Genomic DNA, 16,947 nt, shown 5'->3' on the forward strand with positions numbered 1-16,947 from the left:
TTCTATAAAAAAATGTAAAAAGGAAAAAGTACAACCAAACCTCTCCAAAATAGAACTGAAAAAATTGCAAAAGAGTAACACCGAGCAGGATTATTTGGCAGCGACTGTCCAACATGAGCCACTGGGATGGACAGACAAGGCATTTGGCGCTGTCATGGTCCACAACAGGTCGCAGCCAGGCTCCTGCCAGGTGGCACAGGGACACATACATTGCATTGTGACAAATAAAAAACCCTGCAGTATTCCCAAAGAGGAGACAGCCACATGAAGGAGGACCCTACTGTGCCATATTCCAACCCATTATGTCTGCCCATGCCTTGTCCTGTGTCTCTATATGAGCTCAAACTGACTCATAAGTGGTCGAAAATGTCATTGGTAAGTAAACAATATTGTATAGGATTTGTGTATTTTACAAAAAAATTAGTTTCCCCACATTTTACACCAAGTGGAAAGCATCGACGTGTGAATACATGTGACAGTCATTTCCCTGGAAAAATACATTGCGAATAATTGCTTTGGAATTTCTTTCCCACAAAGAGTGTGTACAGTACTGCAGCATCCAAAAGAAAAGAAAACCATTACATTCAAGCATTTCCATTGCTGTGCTTTGGGAGTGATGGAAACATTGCCAGTTTCTTCTCTTTTTTTATATTTGGAGTTCTCTATCCCATTATCCCACTGGCTGAGGCTCCATGTTAGGGGTCCGACATTGTCCAGTGTGGCTTTGTTTGAATCTGTGGGATTCAGCTGTCGCCTGTGCATCAGTGTGTGAGGATTACCTGACAGTAGGTGTGGTCGTTAGACGCAAGTGGCTTGGCTTGGTGGGGAGAGTAGGCTTGATGGCGCGAGGGGGGGTCTTTGCGGGGGGTGTAGTGCTTTCGGTGCTGAATGATTTCATCAGCTGAGCCACCCGGCCGCGCCCTGCGCAGGTTGCAGCCCCCCCCGACGACGCGCCCCCCACCGGGGCAGCCCTCTTAGACGGTTCTGATGCACCTAGATCTGAAAAAGAGAGATAAAACAAAAATAAAAAAACAACTCCATGGGCGACATTCTGACTCATGCACAGAGAAGTGATTACATTTTTTTATTTTATTTTTAAAATAGGAAAGCATTTTTTCCACTCAAGCTTCTGCTTTTTGTGGTTTTCCCTTTCCTGTAGTGTGTTATATAGATTTGTGTGCATGTAAATGGTCTGCAAAGGCTAAAATCACCAAATTCACTCACACACTCCCCCCCTTGATTGTGTTATTATGAGAGTGCTCTCATACTTGTTTGATTCTGAAATTGTATATATTTATATAAATGTCCGCATCTGTAGCCTGTTATTGTCTCATTATACCGCACTGTCAATGAATTAAAAGTAAATATATAAGTGGTCATGAACACATCTGTCCATCAGACAGAGGGCTGTGCCTCCTGTCATCATTAATGGACGTCTCTTTAAAATGACCGCTCAGAGGAGAGGAGTTCTCATTTCTCTAACCGCCTGCTGCTTCCCCTCCTCTCTCCTCGGTTCCCCTCCTCAGTCCTCCGCTCGCATCTCCTGTGGGCGGGACTAAGTCTCGAGGAGGGGAAATTAGAGAATTGAGAAGCCTGTATTATACGTGATTGGTAAACCGCTTAGAGACCGCCCCTTAGCCTGTCACCACAGAGCCGACCAGCTAACCAATCAGAGCATACTGAGCTCTGGTTTCAGACATAGGGTGAAAAGAGGTGCTGCAGCACAGGCTTTATGAGAAAAATAAAGAGCTTTTTGAACATCAAATGTAGAGGCACACGATACAAATATGAACCTGTAAATGAGCAGATTAGGGCCCCTTAATTTCTTTTCAAAATTGGCTTATTACAAAAAACTCATTCCAAAACACATTTTTCAGAACCTTTAATTCTAAAAATTGTATGAATATATTTTAATATTTGTTTCTTAAATACATTTTCCGTTTCTTCCTCCAGAATAACACTTTTAGTACAAAGCGATTGCTTCATTAGCATTTTCTCTCAGTGTTTCTCTTCAATGTGCAGGGATGATTCTTTGGGCCGTCTCAAAGGGACTGCACTCTACAGCAGGGCATTGCTGCGGATGGAAACACAACACCTTTTGGGAGAATAAGAAATCCAGGTGAAAAGGAGTTTAAAACCGATAAACCATGAGAGTTTCCCTCAGCACATGCTGTTGTTGCAAAAACAGGAATGAAGTGTTCCCACATCACCCGATAATTTCCTCTCTGCAAAACCAGCGCCTACTTTTCTCCTCGCTCTTTACTACCTGCTTTTTTGCTCCTTTTCATTCGTCTCCCTTTATCCCACTCTGGCTGAGCAGAGGTCATCCTCAGTGGAAGTGTACAGGGACACAGCTGGGTGTAGTTGGTGTGTGTGTGTGTGTGTGCGCGCGCGCGCGCTTTCTGAGGTACTGTGTTTGGAAGAGGGTGTAATTGAGAGGAGGAAGGGGGGGAACGGGAGGGAGGGAGGGAGGGCCACAGGGACGGCAATGGAGAGCAGACAGACGCTGCTCAGACACCAGAAGGCTTGAGGAGCCACATATTTTTAGCGTCATCCCTGGGGGACAGAGATATGTGAGAGCGCCCGCGTGCACGGCTACACACAAGAACACACACTCTCATAGTCACACACAGACAAAGTGAAAACATGCACAAGCGTTCACACAGTTTGTAAAAGTTGAATTTTAAACACACACATTCTCATGTTACACTCAGGTCTGTGCATGTTCACACACACAGAAAGGGAGACACACACATTTGCACAGTCCTCCTGCTCATTGGATTCAGTCACGCAACACACGCACACACACACGCACTCCTGGGGCCAGGAAACCTTTAAAGCTCTTGATGTCTTGTAGCCATGAGTGCACGGAAGACCTAAAGTTGCCTTTAAGCTTGTGTTATTGTTTATTGTTGTTTACTTTCCTTTCTCTCGTCACTCTCAGTCTCTCTCTCTCTCTCTCTCTCTCTCTCTCTCTCCTTCCCCCTGTGGCTTTAACACCTCCCTCCACCTTCCTCTTCATCTCCCCCTGTCTTGCCATGCCTTCCTCTGCCCCATGACCCGCAGTTCCTGTGTTAATGTCCTCTTGCCGCGCTGCGTGGGCTTGCCTCTGATTGTCTCGTTGTGTTGTGTGGTCACCACGGAAACCTTGGATAGGCTCCAGCAATTGAGGCTGACACACATTAAGGCACGCACCGAGCTCACACGCAGACACACACACACACACTCGTGAAGATACGCAGAGGCGCATACACACTCGTGGTCAGAGAGTTTTTTTAGCTCCGAGCCTTGGTGCAGGTCTGAGAGGAATGCTTAATGGAGGGACAGAAAGTGAAGCAGAGGGAGAGGGAGGATTGGTGTTATCGTCATTGGACTGTGGTAAATAACACATTTATATACAGAGATTTGTATATAAATGATCTGTTTGTCTTCTTTGAAGCAAAACCTCATGCCCTCCCACAGGTAACCTGACGAACCCGTCTTATCACACCCAAAAACTGCTCAAACCCCACGCCTTTCTGCCTGAAAGTCTCCCAAGCAGCTGCACTCTTAGCCCTGTCAGCAGAAACAGTCATTAAATCTACCTGTGAAAACACCTATTAAAATGAAAGGGAATCTCTGCATTAAATCACTCGTCAAGATTGATTAATCTCCCGTTTGAGCCTTCAAGCGCCACTCCTCACATCTCAGTCCAGCTCGTAAATGTACAGGGAGACAAGGAGGTGGGGGCGGGAAGCAGTGTCACTGACCAGGCTAGCACAAAAAATTAAAGACCAATCTATCTCTTTTAAAGACCTCCACGTCTCTGGCAGAAAGAGAGGAGGGGGGGGGGGGGCTCGGACGAGGGGGGGGGGGGGCTGAAGTGGGGCAGAGGGCAGAATTCCCGAGCAGCATGTCTGTGGACTGAAGGGCAGGGAGGAAAGGGGTGTGTGTGTGTGTGTGTGTGTGTGTGTGTGTGTGTGTGTGTGTGTGTGTGTGTGTGTGTGTGTGTGTGTGTGTGTGTGTGTGTTGAATCGAGGGGGGGGGGGGGCCCCTCCTGTGTGGGGGCTGGGGCCCCTGTCACTTATCAGCTCTGGCTGAGCGTCGCCCAGGGCTAGAGTCGGGAAGCAGCGCTGGAATGTGTGTCCTTCCCTCTGAAGGTGAAGAGAGAGGAGAGGAAAGCCGACCGACAGACAGACGAACGGTTTCTAAACATGAACGCACGCACACACACATATGAACACATACCGCCAGCTGCTGGAGATTGATACACTTTCATATTCACGCATATATGCTAATATTATATGACACAAACACACTTGGACTGACCCCTGTTATCTGAAGTATGAACTATAATACGTGGATTCACTTTCATGCAGATGACACCTAACTTTAGACAAAGCTTAAAGTGGTCGATTGGGCTCTCATTTTCAGATTATAATGGAAAAATGCCAGGTGTTTTTGAATGAGTAGATTGGTTAAAACGCATTTTAACCCAGATGTTATGTGGGCTGGGAAAAAATCTATTATGTTTCCTCCTGAGGGAGTTTGCAGTTCATTAGGTCAACATTGACAGCATAGTAAACACTTCACGACATGTAACGCTGAAAAGCCAAATAGTGAAGGAGAGATAAAGTAAATACACACTGCGCTTAAAATATCATTGTTTAAAGTGTTTCTATGATGCAGTTCTGTAATACCACATTTGACTATTTAGATCTTGACCTGCCTGTCGTCAAAATACTAAATAAAGTTATGACATCTTGAATCTTACTTTTCAGATAACAAAGTAGACTACTTCAGATCAAATTCAAACTATTCTATCTACTATCATAAAACTCTTTCCTGATATTTGACGGTGATGACAATAACCAAAACGTAACTCGTACGTGCTTTATTTTATCAATTGTTCATTCAATCTAATAAAACTACATTTCCAAACGTTGTGCTACTATGGCAACCATCACATTCATTATTAAATTCATCTTTTCCAACTGTTGTGTGGGACACCGTCTCTCCTCGCAGGAAGCAGGAATCCTTGTCATTACCACATTCAAAATAAAACGGCCGAGGCATGAGTCCTATCCTAATCGGCCTCCTCCTCGTTTTGAAACAAGCATCCTGCCATTGTCAAGGACAGACACACCGTCAGTATTCTCTGTCCACAGTCAAGACACATTTATCCAGCAGTGTTCGGCCCACCTCAACTCCCACCACACCAGCTGTTCCTTTCCCTTTCTTTTCCTCTCCGTTCATCTCTCTGTTATGCATTGCCCTGGTTTTGCCCACTGGTGTCATATCCAGCCACCTATGTGGGTGCACACACATAAACACGCCGGTGCAACCATGATTCATTGGAATTATATATTTTTCTTTCTTCATTCTTTGCAGGTTTTAGTCATTTCTATTGTCTGAAAAATGTTCCCGATCCAATCGACAGATCAGCGCCGAGCTCTCCGCACGTGTGGTAGGCGCAGAAATTCACTATGTGATTCTTCAACTGTATGTTCTGCCAAAATAAGCAAACATGATTTCATAAATACTTCCAGAATAATGCCTCTTCGGGATAATATTAGGAGCTTGGTAGCGCTCTTCTGTCTGGCTTCTGTAGAGTTTTGCCCGGCCTCCAAAATCTACAATAAAGTGCCAGAAATGTTCAAAAATGAAAACTAAAGAAAGGAAGAAAGTTTGAGGATTACAATGTTAGAAAACATGCTAGCTGTTGTGGTATGTTTTTCTGAAGGAAGTGATCTGAAGGAACATTCACTCATTTCTTTCTGGGAAAATGATAACATGTCAATTCCTTTCTAATACAGCGTTAATTTGAAACTACCTTATTAAACTAGCCAATGTCCGGCAGTGGCTCAGTCAGTAGGGGCTTGGACTGGGAGCTGTAGGGTCGCCGGTTCAAATCCCCGACCAGACCTAAAATATGGAGTGTGGACTGCTACTTGGAGAGATCCCAGTTCACCTCCTACCCTGCCGTGGTGCCCTTGAGCAAGGCACCACCCTCACAATAGCTGCCCACTGCTCCTGGTGTTAGGATGGGTTAAAAGACACATTTCACTGTGTGTGCTGTGTGCTCTGCATGTGTGGCCATTAAAGAGGGGTTTCATCCCTCCCAATTCTTCGAAAGCATGATCTTGAGCCAATGAGGCAATGCTAGTTTTGACTCTTAACCAGAGTGACACCTTTCCCACAGAGTCTTAATTTGTATACAAGCTGTACTTCTGTTTTCCCATAGCCTCCAAGAACAGTTGCGTGTGTTTGCAGTGGGCTGTAGGATGTGCACTTTTCCAGCAGAGGGACCCTATGGATATCATGTTCTCCATCCAATTGGAGTGTTTCTATTCAGTATCACTGTTTTCCACTGGATGGCGCTAAGTTCACCGCTTACAGTCCTCATGTTTCTAAATAACTGGGTCACTGTATGGTGAATGAGTGTTTGGTCAATTCATTACATTACATTACATTGCATTTAGCTGACGCTTTTATCCAAAGCGACTTACAATAAGTACATTCGACCAGGAAGACACAACCTTGAAGAAAACAGAATCATATAAGAACATCAGGTTTCAAAGAGCCAATCGTTTCAAATTCATGAAATTGGTTGCTGTGTTCAGACAGGAAGTCGGGGAATCACAAAAATGAACTAGAAGTAATGTGCACAACATGCTGTAAGAACAATAACCATATCGAGGCCTTAAAGAAAACAATTCTGACTCTAAACTAAGAGCAACTGCATGGGGAAAAGGCAGGGATACGCAAGAAATACAGACCACATGATACACACAAAGAGAGAGGGAAAAAAGTCAGTTTCCACTGGTTTGTGAAAAACTGAGTGAAATGGGATCAGCAGTTTAATGTCATGCGTGGAGTTGGTCCGTTCTGCCACCACCGTCCCCGAGGACAAAGTTACCTGCTTCAACCGGTTTAATGATGATAATATATATACTCTTGTGTGCAATCTACTAAAATATACAGATATTATTTAACGCTCTGATGAATGTAAGCGAACATACTCCTCTTCAAAAAGTAATGCCTCTCATATTTAACTTTCGTAAAACTATCTGATGATATACAATTTGACATTAAGTGAATGCAGTGTTCATTCAATTATTGTTTTGGGATACAAGGTAACACTAACATATTAACACATAGTAACACTAACTATGCCAAATATCTGAAAAGCAGAGGAGAAATAGCGGATTCATATTATAACTTTATAAAAAACACATGGCTCTTTTGCTCATTTCAGCCCACATTGAGTCCTTAATCCTGTACTATTGATCTGAAGGACTATTGTGTATCCCTTGCCTTGATCTTGGCACCTCAACCAAGCAAGAGTGTTTATTGACAATGTCCATGCTAACTGACAATAGAGAAGCGACCAAAGGAGCAGGTGTGTGGGGGCGATGCAGTACGATGTCACAAATCCCAGTCACAGAAGCTTTGCCCCCTCTGGGCAGGCCTCTTTTTTACTCTGCCAGTACATAAAGATTCCAGCGGGCTGAGGCACTATTTGGCGAGCACTTTGGGTTTGGAGAAATAAATCCTTCCTCCGTGCTGCAGCACTGAGAAACCTATCTAGTATGGACTTTGTTCAGACTGCTCAGCTCTCCGCAGCCATTATTGCTCACAGAGAAGGAGCAGTCGGAAAAATGGTTCTCTTGTTAAACCAGTGGTTTGTGTCGGATGCAAACTTGAGTAAATGTGCAATGTGTCCAGTCTTAGTTAAGAGACTATCTTAATCCTTTCTGATTCTATATCCTATCCTCATTCCAATGTAATAGATGTTTCTATTAGCTGTGTCCATGATGACACCAGCCATTTTTAAAGGGGCCCTATCATGCTAATTTCCAGGTTTATATTTGTATTTTGTGTCTCTACGAGCCCAGTCTGCTCTGATTGGTTGGTTGGCCGGCTCTGTTGTGATTGGTCAACCGCTTAAAAAGGTGTCCAGGCCCTTTTTTGTTCAGTATATCACTTACAACTTGTTGGAGCGCCAGCCAATAGAAAAGTGAGTGCATGGTGATGTGACTATGCAACACTCACTTCTAAGACGTTGCAGACCATTTAAATGAAACGTATACACACTACAGGAAAGGGAACCCCCCCCAAAAGCATAACAGGGCCTCTTTAAGGTTGTTGCTATTGGTGTAAACAAGTAAAAGATTGCATTGACTGGAAAACAATTCCAAATTAAAAAGAACACAGAGGGAGATTTTATTTCATTCGACATCAGCCCCATCATGTTCCCTTCCTCGTGACGCTTTGCTCACTCACCTTTCCCACCCTGTGCCTCATTGGGTTTCTGAGGGTCCTGTGGGCGCAGCCCCCCTTTGGTGGAGCCAGAGTCTGTTTTGACAGTGCTGCTGCCGGGGGAAGGGGACGCTGCGGCGGTGGCCAGCTTCAGATTTGCGAGGCAGGGTCTCGGGCTGACAGAGCCTGGCGCAGCGGTTGCAGAAGCTGGTCTCACGTTGACAGGGCTGGCTCTCGTGGGAGGCCTGGAGCAGATGGGGAGCTGCGGAGCTGACTTCTCCTCAGTCGCACTGGCTGACTCCAGCTCGGGCTGCAGAGGGAAGAGTGACAAAAGAGGACAGGAGAGCGCGATGAGTGTTGACAGCTTATTCACATACAGTGGAATTACTGTCACGTTTGATTAAATCATTGGATAAATGATTTACCAAATTACAGGTCGGAGAATGAGACACACAGAACTATGACCGCTGATTAAGAGTATTTGCGGGAGAAAATGATAAGGTGACTTGGAAATCAAGCAACCTCGCTAATCTTCCGTCCTGATCTTACGCCTCCTTAATCAACAATCACTCTCACCTCCTCTCTCTGGCTCCTTCCCTCACTAAATCAACTGGAGAAAAGCTGCAGCGGGGCTCTCAGCAACAGCCACTAATACATCTGCAGCACTGAAACACCCCCTTCCTGCTTCCAGAAACAAATCACTCTACCTACAAACAAGACGTACAGGATAATGCATCTTGTACAGGGAGGCTGTCAGACACTCACTGCCACATCAGCATGAGTTGCCCAGGGATGAGTTTGGGCCTCTTCTAGTCTGGTGCAGATATAGGAAGTGAGGGAGAGACATCTCCTTCTATGGCAGAGAGGAGGGGAAAACAGAGAACAGAGGGGAGCTTACGCGCCCAAACCTCGAGAGACTATCCCACAATCCCGTCCATCTGCGACTGACGCATTCGCTGTCTCTGGCGTTTTAATTCCCCGATCAAGTTCATCAACCATCTGTTCTAGGGCAGTCCAGAAATCCCGCCTTGCCTCTGTGAATCGGCTGTACACACCTCGCACACACATTTGCCCGCATGTAAAAACACATAAAAGAGAAAGAAAGCCAGGGAGAGATGGAGAGCATACTCCTCGGACAACCCGAGGCTGGAGCGATGATGGAGCCAGAGGGAGGAGACTTCAGTTCAGCTGTTCCCCGGAGAGAGGGCTGTGAGGGGTGCGGCAGCCCAGGCGAGAGGGGGGAAAGAGAGGCAGAAAGCTGATCTGAAGAGAGGCTGGGAGTGCGGGGACAGCTGGCCTAACCACCATTTCCTGTTACTCACAAGGGGTGGGACTGCCATGTAGAAGAAAGACACTAAAGCCACGTCTCAAAGGAGAGGATTGTTAATCAATCACACCTTGCTGTGATCTGTGAGACTGGGTTTCAATCAGACTCAGAATCCCTTTATTAGTCCGACAGAGGGGACATTTACTTTGTTACAGCATTAACTTTGCTTTTTTCATTATCTTTGCTTTTTATGCCTGTTTTTAAATGCCTTTATAATAATGTATTTATGCTGTATTTGTTCTTAAATGTCTTTTGCTTTTAATCTGTAAAGCACTTTGAGTCGCCACGTGCTGAAAAGTGCTATATAAATAAAATTGCCTTGCCTCCAGCCGAAAAGAGCCAAAGACAGCTTAATGTTACCCAAGCATGCATACAAAAAGTAATAAGAGTGTCTCTGAGTGAATTTGACACCAGAACATAAGCTGCTCTTTGCTTTATAAACTATACTATAATAAGTATATTATTCAAATTCTATAACTGGATTGCAGCAACCTTTATATTCTATTTTCTTGTAATGGCGGCACTAATTAGCATAATAGCATGCCACAGACACATGTGATCACTTTAAGAATAGTTTTATTGCGTTCCTTGACCCTCAAAACATGGATCTGGACACCTTATCTGTTCAGTTATCTGCAATAAAAGGTGTAAAAAGAGTGAAACTCGATTTTTAGGGTAAATAAACACTAATTTGGGGGGGAAATATACGTGGGACAATTTGCCAACTTTTTAACATCGCTAATCGTTTTCTACACAATTTTCACAATCTAGAAAAGCTGATTAGAAGTATATGTCAGGGGGGTGCAATGCATGATACCCCCTTCTACCCACTAGACTATTAAGGTTAAAAAACTCTCCACTTTAGTTTGCAAATACCTTTTCTGCTGCTGGAGGTGAAGGATGCTCACTCACTGACACCTGTGGGTTTCACAAAGACATTACACAAGTGTTACAGGCCATGATGCAAGCACAGAGCTCAAATTGTAGCAGGCGAGGGGCTCCCACTCACCGGCAGAGGGAGTAGCGGGCTCGACTCCCCACACTTCCCCTGTTGGGAGAGACAGTGCCATGTTAGATGATACTAGAGGCCACACGTCATCCTCCTTAACTTTGAGTCAGTGCAGTGCTTCAGGGAGCAGGGAAGAACAGAGTTTCCACAGTTAAATAAGAGTTAGAAGAATGATTGCATATGTAACTGGAACATATCTGTGGGTGGGGTAAACTGCAGGGGGAAATCACTGAGTGGTTGAATGAATCGTGGTCAGGCCAGATGAGACCGTCCGCCTGGCTCGCTCTGGCTGAGTGTGTGCAAGGTTGCCATGACAACACAGCACATTTCTTTTTAAATGAGCGACACACACACACACACACACACACACACACACACACACACACACACACACACACACACACACACACACACACACACACACACACACACACACACACACACACACACACACACACACACACACACACACACACACACACACACACACACACACACACACACACACACACACACACACACACACACACACACACACACACACACACACACACACACACACACACACACACACACACACACACACACACACACACACACACACACACACACACACACACACACACACACGGCTTATTTTCACACAAGAGAAGCTTAAATAAAAATGTATGAGGAGGAATAATTGAAAAGTGATTCTCAAAAAGGGTAATTGATAGTTTTCACAAACTGTACGTCAGGTAACAGAAGAGAATTAAAAAGTCTTCCATTGAGGGAGACAAAAAGGACTAGTCTTAAGAACAGTTTAGACAAATAATATGTATTCTTGATCAGGTTGTTTTGTTTGACTAAATAGTAAAGAGTCATTTCACATTAAGAAAAATCACCAGGAAAATAGTATAGCATAATTGTTTGCCGTAGACAAACATATACACACCTTTAAATCCAGCGAAATACCAGGTTGTGTTTTAGGGGTGGGGTTTTCTCTCTCAGTTCTAACAGGTTCTGTTGGTTTTCTGCTCTTCAAGATACTTTGATGGCTGCAAAACATAATCAGACAAAGTTGTATCTCCTTATAAACCACAATGTGTGTTTTCTTCAAACTGTAGTATCATGATAATGTATCCAAAGAAACTTCCGGATATCAAATTGAAAACAAAAATGTTGGTTACAGATCATTCATTGCCTGTAATCTATCAAATCATGGTCTGGTATGTATTTAAAAAAAAAAGTGTATTACTGTGCATTGTTCTGTAGACTTGGCGACTTCTTTTCTGCGAATCCTGAGGAGATGAATTTGGAGCTCAGCTCATCCAACTCCCCGATCACAAGGACCGCCACGTCTCCATCCCGTCCGAGCAGCCAGCTCACATTCTTACTGTTGGCTGGAGGAAACGCACAACATGTGGGTTAGTTGGCCATCAAAACACTGACCAGATAAGAACATAATTACAACTCAGGATCAAATAAACAAAATGGGAGACCACAACATGATATCTTTTACAGGAAATAACACACTAATCCAATAGACATACATGATAGAAAGGTTTATAATGTAATGTGTCCTTTTCAGTAATTGGCCAAAAGTTGCACAGCTTTATAAACATTTTTAAGAATGCCACTTTCTCCGAACTTTTCCAGTTTTAACAGGAGCCTTATTCATTTTGGGGGGTTTTCCCATTTACTGTAGTGTGTTATACAGATTTTTGTGCAAATGTAAGTTTCTCTCCCACACACTGGACTCCTTTGTTTGCTTCCATAACATAATGACATCACTATGTAACACTTGTGCTTCTATGGGCTAGCGCTCCAAAACATTGTACGTGATAGCCTAAGGGGTGAGACATTTCTAAGCAGTTTACCAAGCACAACAGAGCCGGCCCCCTAACCAATCAGAGCAAACTGGGCTCTGGTTTCAGACAGAGGGTGAAAAGAGGTGTGCAGTATGAGAACAATAAAGAGCTTTTTGAACATTAAAGCGTGTAAACATGTCACAGTAGAGACACAACATACAGATATGAAACCTGAGAATTAGCAATTCATCTTTTTAAAATACGAAATATTCCAGATAATCCCTTCTGGCTCTGTCCATTCGGAAGTAAACTGTCAACTTCACCACCAGAGTCTCTGGTAAGTTGAGTCTGCTGTTTTGATTAGAGACGGACAGGAGCAACAGCTGGTGGGGCAAGGCAGCAGAATGCAACACACAAGAGAGGATCTATAGATGATTCAAGAAGAGGGGACAGGGGGAAGCAGCACTGCCCTCCTTTGTTGTATAAATCTAGTTTTAATTCACTAATATGAAATAATTCAGATTTTCCAAATTCCTAACTCTAAAATATCCATAGCTGATATTTGGGGTTACACTTCCTTTTGTGTATGTGAGGACATTGAATCCACATAAGCTTTCAAACACAATAGGCCACACACTTTCATACCATGTGACTGCTTTGTGACTCTTGTTTGGGAGCATGCAGAAGTGACTTGAAGAGAAAGGGATCTGACGTGGGTTCAGAGGGCGACAGCTTGCGGGGTTGAACACGGGATAACATAGTGAACATAGTTCATAGTGAACTGGTTTTGCCAGCCTGCCCTGTGGATCGTATTGAGGCAGGGCATACCAGGAAGACTACGAATACACAGCAGTCAGAGAATACCTGGGTAGACATTTATCAGCCCCATCCGACAGCTACAACCACAACACCATTGTTAGGCGAGATGATTCCTGTCAGCTGAGTAGCGCACATTAGGAAGATTAATGTGCTGCCATTAGCAGTGTAAGAACACATTGTCAGACTTGAGTTGATCATTATGTTCCCTGATACTGCATCGATTTTTATAACCCTTTATTGTACTGTATTATTTATATTATTGAATAGTTTACATCAGGGGTGTCAAACTCAAGGCCCGGGGGCCAAATCCGGCCCGCGACTTCATTTTATGTGGCCCCACAAGAGCTTGCAAAAAATATGATTTTATTATACGGTTACATGCTACTTTACAGAGGCACGTTGCCCATAAACTACATGTCCCACAATGCCTCTGAAATTTGACTTTTCTCTCAGAATTTGACTTTTCTTTTTTTAAATGTCACTTTTTTTTCAAAATGTCACTTTTATTTTGACTTTTTTTCCAGAATGTGGCTTTTCTTTTTAAATCATTTTGTGACATTCTCACTGAAGAGACTTGCAATTATTTGCCCTAGACTTCTGCTTTCAGACGTAGTTAATTATGAAGGTATTACCCTATCCGATAATAATCCCATTGGATTATTATCGGATAGGGTAATACCTTCATAATTATATTACATTATTGCTCTGCATTCAGAGCAATAATGTAATATAATACATTATTTTATATATGTTAAATATTATATGTATTTTTATATAGTCTTAAAGTTACAACCGGCCCTTTGAGTGCAACCATAATGCGAATGTGGCCCGCAATGAAATTGAGTTTGACACCCCTGGTTTACATGAAAACCTTTGTGATGTTGGATGTTACTGGGACTGTGTTATTTTTACTCACCCCTTGCTTACAGTATCGCACAAATATAGCAATATTTAAAATGGTTACCCTGTGTCATGATGGATTTCATATCACCAGATTCTTATAAATACATAACTGTCAAATGTCCTAAACAGTGTGAAAAAACTATTTAAGATATCCTTTATCAACATCTCAAGAACAACTTATCTGATCAAAGTAAGAAGCTCTACACTGAGCCATGTCTGCCTCGTGTGAATGTCCCCAGTTTGCATGCATAACATAAACACAGGGACACAAACAGCCCAGCACATAGTCACGAGGCAGAATACATAAACACAAACAACCCTAAAGCCAGCCTAACAACAGCAACAGTCCCATGATTGAGAAAAGGCTGACAATGTTAACTCCAGCCTAGAGAGACGCCGGCTTCATCATCTGCATAACAACAAAGTTAGCATGCGAGCCCTGCCACAAGGCCCGCCAGATACACTCTTTGTTTTCCAACACACTTACATTTCCTGCATGCTTCCTGTTTCGCTCCCTGCTAATTGTGTGAGGGATTGAGAACTGACTCACTTCCTACTTTTACACAGAAACACCAACGATCCACCATTTCCTCTGCAGACTGTGTGGAGAGGAGTTGTGTGGCCATGTGATCTCAGCCTGCAGTGTCCATCCAGCCTAAAGACAGCTGCATCGGTCATTGAGAGATAGAAAAGCCTCTGTTCTCTCACTCGGCACCACAGTATATAGTAAGACCTTTGTTGCTAGGCAAGACAAGGAAGATCACATTACTCTATTAGTCAGAGTCAACGTCAGTGTGTGTTAATTGGCTTCAAGTCACCTTTAAACAAGACTTTTAGCAACAGCCGTGTTGTTTTATATAAGGTGGTCGCAAAATCGGATTTTCACTACATGACAAATACATTTTGTACAATGTTATTATCGTGATATCGATAGACAATTTAAAGAATTAAATAAGGATATTAGCCACATTCATCTTTAACATTGTTTATCGTGCATTTTCTTTCTTTTTATACAAATTAATTACACGCTAAAAACAAGTGTAAGAAGGTGGAAAGAATATAACCAAAAGCATACAAAAGGTGATTTGTTTGATATTTTAAGAGGGACTATTTACATCTATCATATGTGTAGGTTACCATTAACATATTTCATTTTAAAATATCACTTATTATCTTCAATGCCTTCAAGACATCCGGGAACTTTTTGTGGTTAGATTCCTCATCGACAATAACAATCCTTCCGTGGAATATTAAAATAGGACATTTGATATGTCAGTGTTATTACCCCACTCGTTTTGCATACTAGTACTTGCTGACACGGTGGAGAAAATGCAGACAGACAGGATTTAGCGGAAGACGTCAAACCAGTTTCAGGGCCAACTCACGGCTTCCTGACTTTCTGGTTGTTTTGTTTGATCGCTGCATGCATACTGTTGACTGTTGCTTTTGAGTCGAAGCCACTTCCTATTAAACACATGTAACTTCCACACTGCCTGTTAATCCCCACCCACATGTGTTTGTATCTAGTTTCCATTAAACACAAGTTTCGGTCACAAGTTCCGGTTATGATTTGTCATCTGTCGCTCTTCGACTCACTTTGTGTGGTGTGACTGAACAAAATAATATAAGTGAGAGCTTGAAATCAAAATGATGTGCATGCCGACGCATTAACACACTGCCTCATACTAAAAACTATTAATAAATACCTCCTATAAAACACACACACACTCAGAGTGAATATCATTTTACCCTGACATCTACTTTACTTCCCTTGTGTAAATGTTAACATCCTCGTTGAGTGCGATGTCAACATTAACCCAGCAACACCATCAATCTGCCGTAATTGTTTAGGACTCCAGATATAAATAGAGCTTCATGTTGGTGAAGTCTAAGTGCTCTTTGGTTTCTGTCCTCATGTCACGCTGCACTACATACACACTTGGACTTCAGGTAAACAGCTGTTGGGGAACATGAGCTACAGCAGCAAAGCACGTCATTCCCAACCTGTAATGCAAACATCTTGACAAAAAAATATGTCCTTCTTTAAAAAGTTCTCTGTGAAAAAAGTTGTGTTCAAAAGTGTCACGGTGCACTTGGAGCTGCACCCTGTCGAGGTGGACACACAGGAAGAAAGAAGGGAAGTTCACAAAGGTGAAGTGGTGGTGGTGGTGGAGATGAGTCGTTACCTTTTTTTGGCTTTTTTTGCTTGCACTCGGCGTCCCCCCCTTCTTTCTCCTCCCGTTCCTTCCAGCGCCGCACCTGCTCCTGCCGCATCTTCAGGAACAGAGTCTTCTTCTGGTCCTCATTCAGAGCGTTCAGCATGTCGGGGTCGATGAACATGTCCTTTAAAATCTGCTGCAGCATGTTGGCGGTCGAATGGTGGTGTTAACTTCGCACCACAAAGCTTTAGGAGGTCGGGGGCTCTGTCCTTTGGCCAGCTGCTTTCTGAAGTGGACAGTGTTGGTTTTATAGACATCAGTAGAAGTCTTGCACCGCTTCTTTGTCCTACAAATCTCTCTTAATGAAAGTCTTCTTCATGAACTAAGGAGCCTGTTCTTCCTCACAAACACGCTTTTGTACATGAGGTACAATCTTACACACATACACTCACTCAAACAACATCCTGTTTCCGCTCTGTGTTGTGGTGACAGGTGGAGGTCATCTTTTGGATAGTCTAAAAAGAAGAAAACAGAGAGCACTTGAAACATTGGATTACATTGTAGCCTATGGACTCTAAACCTTCTCAATGTCTTCTATGTTTCTTGATCTAACCTTAGGGAAACTTCTTCTCTTTCATTCCTATGGAAAGTGTGTTAAAGGCAGCTGTCTTGTCCCTCCCTTCATGAACACGGAAGAGC

At 43.3% G+C, this 16,947-nt stretch overlaps 1 protein-coding gene across 2 annotated transcripts; it reads right to left on the minus strand.

Annotated features, from left to right (window-relative positions):
• Positions 1–3: 3 nt before the first annotated feature.
• Positions 4–16,947, minus strand: LOC117458584 (nematocyst expressed protein 3-like). 2 transcript variants are annotated; one of them, XM_034099165.2, is made up of 8 exons: positions 16,862–16,947; positions 16,276–16,763; positions 11,815–11,959; positions 11,512–11,614; positions 10,578–10,616; positions 10,445–10,486; positions 8,266–8,551; positions 4–999 (listed from the first exon to the last, which is right to left on the minus strand). In XM_034099165.2, exons 2-8 carry the CDS (start codon positions 16,451–16,453, stop codon positions 776–778), a joined length of 1,017 nt encoding a protein of 338 aa, XP_033955056.1. In that variant the 5' UTR covers positions 16,454–16,763; positions 16,862–16,947; the 3' UTR covers positions 4–775. The 2 variants fall into 2 exon arrangements, with proteins under 2 accessions (XP_033955056.1, XP_033955057.1); XM_034099166.2 differs by lacking the exons at positions 16,276–16,763; positions 16,862–16,947 and adding an exon at positions 14,640–14,717.

The sequence above is a fragment of the Pseudochaenichthys georgianus genome, chromosome 14, assembly GCF_902827115.2.
Source record: "Pseudochaenichthys georgianus chromosome 14, fPseGeo1.2, whole genome shotgun sequence".
NCBI classification, from domain to species: domain Eukaryota; kingdom Metazoa; phylum Chordata; class Actinopteri; order Perciformes; family Channichthyidae; genus Pseudochaenichthys; species Pseudochaenichthys georgianus.